The 10,074-nt window shown below is 37.9% G+C and overlaps 2 protein-coding genes across 2 annotated transcripts in view; one reads left to right on the forward strand and one right to left on the reverse strand.

Annotated features, from left to right (window-relative positions):
- Window positions 1–1,549, reverse strand: part of LOC107590168 (nuclear receptor coactivator 3-like) — a 42,124-nt gene extending 40,575 nt beyond the window's left edge. The window contains exon 1 of the mRNA XM_016278791.1: window positions 1,461–1,549. The gene's annotated coding sequence lies outside the window, so the exon portion shown is untranslated. The remainder of the gene's footprint in view (window positions 1–1,460) is intronic.
- Window positions 1,550–6,394: 4,845 nt separating this feature from the next.
- LOC107590182 (protein kinase C-binding protein 1-like) overlaps window positions 6,395–10,074 on the forward strand; it is a gene marked incomplete at its 3' end in the record, with an annotated part of 5,844 nt that continues 2,164 nt past the window's right edge. Inside the window, exon 1 of the mRNA XM_016278807.1 lies at window positions 6,395–6,497. Coding sequence (XP_016134293.1) covers window positions 6,484–6,497 — 14 coding nt within the window. The remainder of the gene's footprint in view (window positions 6,498–10,074) is intronic.

Genomic DNA, 10,074 nt, shown 5'->3' on the forward strand with positions numbered 1-10,074 from the left:
TTCAAAGCGTCTATATATGTCAGCATGAGTGCATGTGGATTTTGGGGAAACGTTGGTTGGTCCTACAAATGTGGTTCTGTGATCTTTCTATAAATGGGCAGTGAATATTTTCAAAACAGTGGGATGTGGTCAAACTCTTCTAGCTTAGAAACTGCTGCATTCTGGATCACTACATTACATGAATCGCTGTGAATTCAGTGGAACTTCCACAAACTTGCCAGCAGCGCTGCAGTGCACGGAATACCTCAGGCTAAATCATTGCAATTAACATTGCAAGAGCAAAGAATAGGAGTGTTAAAAATAGTGTCTCTGATAAGAATCATTCACGTTCCTGCATTCACAATGAGCATGTTTAAAAGACGCCTGTCGTGTCCAACAACACTTATCTGGGTAGAGAGTTCACTGGGGTTTGAGACACAGCATCTAATACAGTCGGTATGACCTACATCACACTTTATCATGACAAATATGCAATATGACAAAAAAAAAAATCAAAAATCTAAAAGATGTCACAGGGACATATTCTCCTGACTTGTGCATCACTATAGTGGTCAACACTGATTTGAACAGTTTTCTCAGCTAATTAATAGGCCTACACCACAGTTTGGAAGGTAGCAAAGCAAAAGCATAAAACACTGTAAATATTGCCCAGCTTTAATTTGTTCATTTCTGACTTATGATCATTTAATCTCCACCCTCTTTGTCATTAACCAGGAAACTATCTTGTTGTTTAGGTTACATCATATTGAACTAAGAGCAAACGTTACAAAACATCCGCATAATAAAACATCACACTCCTCATCTGAACAGATCGTTTGAGGTCAGTAAGTTGTTCGTTAAAGGTCAGAGTGAAAAAGTTGGAAGAATGAATAAAAATAAGTGTTTATGATAGAGACAGATAACGGGTTAAGATTGTTACGCTTAAACAAACGAACTTTAGACCATGTAAACTATCAAGTGATCCAAAAACTGGTCAAAACAAACTTGATGCTGATCAAAGAATTCAAACTCCATATTATATTAATCTCAACATTGTAGAAACCAGCAACGGGAATAGTACAGCAATTACAAAAATAACTTACTCATTTAGGGTTGTTGTGCATCTCAAAAAATTCAGACTGGATTCAAACCTTTACAAAATATTCATTAACTTAGGAAACAAACTGCGTCTACTTAATGGCAAAATGTTAATAAGATCGCATAAGACTTCAAGAAATAAAATTCACAAACGGACCTTGTTATGAAAAGTAAACAAACATGCTGGAGAATGTTGTCTCTGGCAACACTGTTACTACGATTATTGTCTCAAAGGCAGAATAACTAGGTGGCAAGATCCCCACCGTGGACAAGAATGTAGGCTACTTCTGAACAACCGGCATCGCGTAACATAGCTTCACGGACACAACAATAGCTTAAATGTATCCACTTACGAACGCGATGAAGTGATTCGGTTCACTTACCGGTTTAAATGTATCCAGTGAAACACTCCAGTTTCTTTAAGCCACTTCTACGCATCCGCCATCTTCAGCATTAGCTATGTTTGTTTAAATGGGAAACACTCCCAAAGCTTAAAGAAGCCTGCCCGAACCGTGCGCGCGGGGACTTCTGGGTACTGTAGTTGCGCCATCCGGCCGATCCGCGCATTCTACACAGAGCTAGAGAGAAAAGAAACTACAAATACATGAACCCCCGCAGATCGAAAAATAGACATCCAGTAGTAGATGGGCAGTAGTAGCAATATTGTAAAAAAAAAAATATATATATATAGTGCATTTATTTTTAGCTCATCCAAGGGCCACATAGAGATACAGGTCACGTATCCCTAATGAATAGGCTGAGCTACGCCTTTATTTACATAAATTGAGTGTGATGAATTCGTTGTCTTCGCGAGAGTTCGAATTATTTGTTTTGTAGCACACCTTTTTATTCATAATCTGTCAAATCAAATCACTTTATTGGCACTACAACATGTGCATAAGTCTCATACAACATGCGCATAAGTCTCATGCGGTCCACTAACATTGCAGCCACAGTATAAGTCAATGTACAAGAACACACTGCACAGTTTACACAGTCGAGATTTACACGTAATATACACACAAAGTTTACATTACACAATATACACGATGTACAAGCACTTGAACAGTTATGCTACTTGAAGTTATATGAATAAGTTGCAGAATGCTACTCAGTATGCACAATGTGATTTAGTTTGCAACCAATAGAGATACTGTGGTTATTTGTGTTGGAAAATATAGGCTATATTTTTGAGGCAAACAGGGAGGTAAACATCTATAATTTTATTTGTCATTACTAAGACATTATATTATGCATTGATTTGATTATGCATTGAAGTAAGCTGTTGTTTACATTGATGATACTTGCTAGGCAAATGGGTGACATACCGTGTGTTTTTGTATGGTTAGAAAGAAATATGTTCTTGTAAAGGTAAAAAAAAACACATCAAAATTAATTTTAAGCATGTAAATAGTAATTAATAATAAATTAAAATTAAAATAATACACAATATTTTCGAAACTGCTGCATGTGCAAAAGAAAAGCCTACAAAATAAAGGCTGCAATGTGCAATAAATATGACACAGCAAACTTTGATAGCATTACTGTAAATTATCAAAAGCATGTGAATCTATGACTGATATACATAATAGGCTCGCATTTTGTCATGCATATTTATATATTTAGATCTTCATGTAAAGAGAAATAAATGGTCAAAAAGGCATTTTAGGACACACTCATATTATTGTGGTCTGCAGAGGCTGCAAGTGCTCTGCCCTCTGAAGACCAGACCTGGAAGATAGCAATGAACTCGTCTCCATGGTGATCTCTGAGGCATACCAGTGTAGAATTTCAACTGTTGGAGAAGGAGACAGCGCTAAAGAGGGAGGGAGGGAAGGAAAAAGAGAGGGGAGGTAGGAACAGAGGGAGGGAGGGGGAGGGGAGGGGAGAGAGAAAGAGAGAGAGAGAGAGAGAGAGAGAGAGAGAGAGTGAGTAGTAATTAGCTCAATGCTTGCTGTTTCCTGTCATGATAGTTCCCTGCTATACAACCCTTGGTCTCATCTGGCCAAAAAACATAGATGTGAACCTGAAGCATTAAGCAATTTAGCCATAATAATCATTGAGCTCATATAGCTATAGAATATATTTTCAAATTTCCTTTGTGGACTTGTATGTATGTGCAAAGTTTAAGCAGATTTGTACTTTTTAAATCTTAATTTTAAATACTGAAGAATAATAATATGCCATACAAGATAAAACATTTCAGTTATGAGCATATTTGACCACAAAACTGAGAGTACCCCAATAACATTCTTCAGAAAGCCAGAAAGAGGCCCATAGACCTGTTGTTGTTCCCTCCCCCAATTCACAGCACAATCTGACTTCCCCCTTCCTAGAGTGTGAGATGGTTTACACCCCAACCCCCTCACTTTGTTTGTCCCCTTTGAAAGGACAGGAGATAGCAGTTTTTTTAAAGGACAGGAGATAGCCCCCAATCATCTGGATCTATAGATTCTCTACCTGCAAACATGCAGTCATGAACCTCTCGTTCGCCCATCCCCTCTCCAGATGAAGTGCTTTAAAGATTTACTAGGTTAAATCACCTCTTCAGGAATGTATGAATGAAGAGTGAGTAAAAAGCGTTCTGTTTAATTCAAGGTTAGGAAATTGTATCACTATGCTTGAAGCTCTTTAAAGGGAATGTTCACCTGGAAATAAGCATTCTGTCACCATTTACTCACCGGCAAACCTGTATTACTTTCTTTTTCTGTGGAACCTAGAAAAAGACATTTTGAAAAACGACTCAGTGTTGCTGTTGTTGTTTTGCCCGCACAATAGAAGTCAGTGGGTACTGAAGCAGTTTGGTTACAAAAATTCAAAAAAATATCTTCTTTTGTGTTCTGCCGGAAAAAAAAAGAAAGAAATGATAACAGATTTTTCATTTTTGGGTGAATTATCCCTTTAAGGCAATTGAGTGTTTAATAAAAGAGAGAAACGAAATGCTATATATATAGATATTACCTCTAGAGATCTTCCAGGTTGTTAATATAAAAAAAATAATAAATACATACAGTATATTTATGCATACAGTTTGGGGTACTGAAGCAGTTTGGTTACAAAAATTCAAAAAAATATCTTCTTTTGTGTTCTGCCGGAAAAAAAAGAAAGAAATGATAACAGATTTTTCATTTTTGGGTGAATTATCCCTTTAAGGCAATTGAGTGTTTAAAAAAAGAGAGAAACGAAATGCTATATATATAGATATTACCTCTAGAGATCTTCCAGGTTGTTAATATAAAAAAAATAATAAATACATACAGTATATTTATGCATACAGTTTTTATAACTAAACTGCATTTTAAACCTGTGACTCATGATATCTTAAGATACTGTAGATATGGAGCTGAATGAAATCAGTGTGCCTATGAAAAACTCTCCATATCATCAATATTTCTTTGACTTAAGATCTTGCATGCTGTGTGAGTGTGTTTCTGTGTCAGTATGTGTTTTGATTTATTAATGCAGCAGGGAGTCTCAGACAGCTGTCTTCAGCATAGATGACAACATGAGGAGCAGAAAGCTGAATAGTCTCCTCTAGTGGACATACTGCAACATGACCTACCAGGTCTCTGAATGTATGTTTTTAGTTGACAAAGGATTATGTTGTGCATTCTATTTAATGGTTTTGAATAATATAATTACAAGGGCTTTTGATTTGGCTAGCGCCATACATCAGAATATCTTCTTTTTTGCTCTACTCAAGACAGAAAGAGGTTTGGAATGACGTGTGAGTTAACGATGACAGAATTTTCATTTTTCTTGACGAACTATCCCTTCACGAATTAGTCATTGAACAGCCCATGTTGATTTACTGCTAATCTTGGGGTGAACCTGACCCCCTAATTTTCTTACAGTTTTGTCTAAGGAATTGGGCTAGTAACGAACCACCCAGAACACACCATAGCAACAACCCACAAAAAACCTGGCAACCTGGTATTGAGATTTGCATGGGCAAGAAAATGTAAAAATCTAAATGTGTAATATGGAGCATCTAGTCATGTTTGCATACTCATTGTAAAACTAGGAGTTTGCCTTGATTAAATGTGCATGTGTTGTTGGTTCATTTTAGAGGTTAAAACACAAAGTCTGGTTTTGTAAGGAGACAACAAGCGTGGGGTGTGTTTTGGCAGCTGACTCACTGCAAGGTGCTTCAGAACCTGTCTAACTTGAGTGGGTTTTAGATAAGCTGTGCCCAAGCCCCACCCCCTCAGATCTGTTGAAAACATATGGTCATGGCATTTTGAGTATAAGTTAAGGATTGAATACACTACATGACTTTTCAAATCTGAACAGCTTTTAAAACACTAGGCATCATACATTTACCCGACTGTAGAAAAGCTGGACATCATACACTAAACGACTGAGGATCACACACTACCAGACTGTTCAGTCATTCAGGACACGACAAATTTACACAGAAACGTGCATCGTCAGGAGACGCATGACAAATGATCTAAAACAGACTCAAAATATCAAACACGTTTGATATCCTCCTCTGACAGAACGGATTCATAATCTGAAGATGAAAAATCTGAGTCTGATATCTTAAAGCGTTGCTGGTCCCAATTGACTTGTGTTTTTTCCATGGAAATCATTGGGCACCAGCAATTGTTTCGTTGCCAAAATATTGTCTTTTATGTTCCACAAAAGAACGAAACTCATACAGGTTTGGAACAACTTGAAAGTGATTAAATGATGATAGAATTTTCATTTTGGGGGGAACTGTCCCTTTAAGGCGCTCTCTTTACTGTTCAAGTAGAAATCACTCTTAACACTAATGTACTTGAAGAAACAACTAGATAACCAGCTCAAGCTGTTAAAATGAAATTCTAGAAAATTTGTAGAATCAATGATGTGGTAAGAATTAGTGAATAATTCAGAGGTAATGAAGTAGTGAATGATTAGCAAATTTGTATAATATGTATCCAAATATATGTATTAAGGCTGAAAAACATAGATGAACTTAATATTTATCATTTAAGTTTGATTTTCCTCTCAGTAGAGAGTTTAATTTTAGCACTCAAGGCCTTGACTGTGTATAGTGATACCTTTTTACTACTTGTTTTAATTTAACGTAAAACGCCTTTAACAAGAGGTAAGTGACTGCAAGTAATTTAGCTCACTTTTAGCTGTACACATCAGGGCCTAGCTCCTTTTTCAGTTCACAATCCTGCCACAGCCTGTCTGTACTGAACAAAAGACGTTAACTCAGGAAACCCGTCAGCCAATCAGCGGCTGCCTTTCATCCTGCCTGTACAAACCGGCCAATCACAGAAATGCTTTCATAGCTGTTATCAGAATGTTGGCTTGGCTGGCTTGGAGAGCAGAGACTGCTGTGTAGAGAGAGAGAGGGAGGGCTGTCCTCCATGTTTTAATAAGCATTGACATTACCCACTGTTTTAAGCCATGCATCCACAGAGGTAAGAGATTTTTCATTGCTTATATGCTTTTTACACTACCTGTTCATGCTAATGGTTGCATTGTGTCATGCAGAAATACAGGATTTTCTGAGAGACAGGGGACAAAAACCTGTCCCAACACCAAAGAGCTGGATCCTGGCAGGCAGAGGCAACTCAGAAATCACACTCACACTGTGTTTTAGTCTCCAGGCTCGCATGGCTGGCCTGTGCTAACACTGTGACCAAAATGGCCTCTCCTGGTCTCTCTCCTAGTAATGTTTCTTTAAAGCCGGAGAGGAGCACAGTCGTGTGTCACAGGCCAGACCTCTCAAAATGGAAGGCCCTGAGGAGCAGACAGTACAGACTGTAAGAGAAAGCGCACATGTAGAATAGCAGAAAGATCGAGCAGCATTTTTGGCTCAGGTTGCAAGTTAAGGGAACACTTTTCAATGGCTGACATAATGCTGACTGTCCATTTTGCTCAGGATATAGGCCTAATTTGCAAACGCACACAGCAGAAAGCTTCTGCTGAAAGAGTTATTGGATTAGAAATAGAAGAGACTTTCTTTTCTATAAACAGATGCATATAGATGGTGAATTAGTCTTGTGTTTGCCTTTCTTGGTTAAATAGCTACAGGCTTCTGTCTGTTGACTCAGGTTGTAAAGACTCTGGACAGGCCAGGCATTTTATCAAAACTTAGTTGTGGTATGAGCTGGCAGCCATTTCAGACAGACTTCCGCTTTCGACTGTGCAACCACAAAGACTGTTTTTGTGTCTTGTGAATGCAAGCATTTTTTCTTAATGTGGCATACTTGATGTTACATTTGTAGCCAGCATTTCAAATATTTCTCTTGGATGGCAAGTCATTGGATACTGTATTTACTACAGCAGGGGTCTGATCAGAAGGTCAAAGCAGTGGACTAGTGGTGTTTTTCCACAACCATAATGTCAAACGGAGGCGTTTTTTTGTTGTTCTTGTTCTTAACTTGCTATAGCAGTCATCGTCAGTAAAATAACCTGCGCGTTTGACAGTTTGTCTGTTAACACAAGTGATTAAACCTGATTGTTTATCAGCTTCACCTGTCTGAATGACAGGATCAGGCACTTGCGAGTTCATGATATCTGTTTGAGATTATACTTCTAGAAATGTGATTTATTTATTTAACTGCTGAGATTTGAGGGGGATGGTTCAGTTTGGTTGTTTAAAAAAAGAGCAGAGGATTAATTACAACAGGGAGATATAAGAAAACAAATCATTTGAATTATAGGTAATAATTTAAAATCATCATTATTAGTTGTGGACAAATCAAAGTAACCTTTAATAAAAGTTGTAATATTCAAAAAAGTTTTTTCAAGGTTAAAAATACATATATTTAATAAAGGCTTTTTTGAAAATGTAATTATTTTTTTATTATTATTATAATTTTTTATTATTAATTAATTATATAATTAATAATTTTTTTTCTGCTTTTTTCTTCCATTTTTTCATTATGATATCAAGAATGTGCACATCTTTTAACATGCATGTGAATGAATCAATGGATCCAGGCTGGACAATGAGAATCCTTGACCCTATTACAAAATCACTGAGCAATTGAAATTATTTTTAGTGGGTACGTGAGCTCATTTTGGCAGCCGGCTGAGTGTAAGTCAGTCTTGAGCAGTTAAATGACAGCACATAAGGAGTATTCCCAAGCCCTGCAATTTACCACAACTCCAGTTACATTTTCCAGCCTTTTCTTTGTCTCTTGGTGTTCACAAGGCCCTTGCTGCATTCCTGCGAGCCGCTCATTTGTCAAATCTCCATTCGGCTCCTACTTAACAAAATGGTCGCCCTTCACCGTGACTGCAAGAAGGGGAGGAGAATAAAACCATCTGACATGATTGTCCGAACATCTACATCCCACGTTTATTCACACCGGTAGTTTTCAGGGTAGAATACGAGCATTTTCCCGGTGAATGGCAGCAGCAGCAGCAGCCCTCCCTGCATTGCAGCAGTGTATCAGAGCAGAGAGAGGGGAGCAGGGAGAGCCTGTGTGGCACACACAGCACCAGCCGCCCAATCGCGCGTCTCCGTGTGGCTCTCAAACCAATCGGCAGCACACAGCTGAGGTTAAAGATTGACAATCGCTCTGAGAGCAGCAGGGAGAGCAAGGCCCTTCTGGAAAATTCTGCACCTATCTTTGTCTCATCCCTCACTGCCTTTATATCTGAAAAAAAAACACATTTAAAAGGCTCAGCCTGAAGAATCTGTGTTCTGTGCCTGTAAAGAAAAAGGTATGCTGTTATTATATGTCAGTTTTTAGATGGACAGTCATACAATGCTAGTGTGACTGTGTGTTTTTGGGGAGGAAGCTTGTTTAAGGGTAAGGTTATAGGTGTATCTGTGATTGTATTTTGCCATTTTTAACTCATGTGTTCGGGTTGTTGTTTGCGTAAGAGGAACTGGATTCTGCTACGGGTGGGGAGTGGATGGTGCATGCAGGTTGGACGTGAGAAGGCCAAAAGATGGCAAGTGCTCAAGCTCTACAGATGTTTGCCTTGTGCATGATGCTCCCCATCTGCATCTCTGAAGGTTGGGGGTGCAGGACGGAGCAAGATATCACTGCCACATCAGGGCATTGCATTAGATAGACCTGGGAAATGTCAATAACAGTGTGATTCTCTGATCATCTTGAGGTTTGTTCGTGGAGGATGTTCTCTGTTCCTCTGTTCATGAACAAGACATGGCGGGTGGGTGGGTGTGTGTGTGATAATAACCCAGGCATCAGGAGAGAAAAGGAGCCTTTTTAAAACCGCTCAGGCTGCAAAATGATGGGAAACGTTATGTCGCTTGGAAGGTCTCAAGTCCAAGTGGCGCATCGAAATTGAAATTTCCACAGAGGTTCAGCATTGGCATCAAACGACACCTAATCTGATGAGTTATGGGCCATCGGTCTGATGTGCATATCATATTCAGATGGCATTTGTGTGTTTGAGATTTCTAATAGAAAGTTCTCTCTTGGCAGTGAGAGGAAACCATCTTGGCGCTACTTCAGGCAGTAATAAACTGCAAAATATAATTCTCTTACTCAGTATTTTTGTATTGTTTCAGTACAAACATTCTTAAGTTTAGATATTTATTTGAGAAGCAAAATGATATCTTGTTTTCTAAAGTAAAAATATCGAAATTTAAGTGAGTCTTTGCTTAAAACAAAAGAAATATCTGCCAGTAGGCTAAGAAAACTAATTTAGTTTTTCCTTTGAATTATCAAGTTAAAGGTTCTTACCCCATAGGTAGATATTTTTTCTCTTGTTTTAATCATACTTTTTTCAGAAAAGAAGACTTAATATCTTAGGTCATTTTGATTCTCAAGTAAATGTTTCTTGTTTTGAAGAAATGTTTAGATATTTTAGATAAAAAAATATAAATATAGATAAAGTAGGATTAAAATAGTATAGAAAGTGCTAGAGTTAGATGGTCAAATAAAGGTGGAACAGATGTCATTCCCTCTAAAGGTAAAAGCTAAATTTTAGTAAAGCGATTTCTTTTACCGAAAAGAATGGCATGAGAAATACATTTACATTTAGTCATTTAGCAGACGCTTTTATCCAAAG

The sequence above is a fragment of the Sinocyclocheilus grahami genome, unplaced genomic scaffold (assembly GCF_001515645.1).
Source record: "Sinocyclocheilus grahami isolate Dianchi unplaced genomic scaffold, SAMN03320097.WGS_v1.1 scaffold125.1, whole genome shotgun sequence".
Lineage (NCBI taxonomy): Eukaryota > Metazoa > Chordata > Actinopteri > Cypriniformes > Cyprinidae > Sinocyclocheilus > Sinocyclocheilus grahami.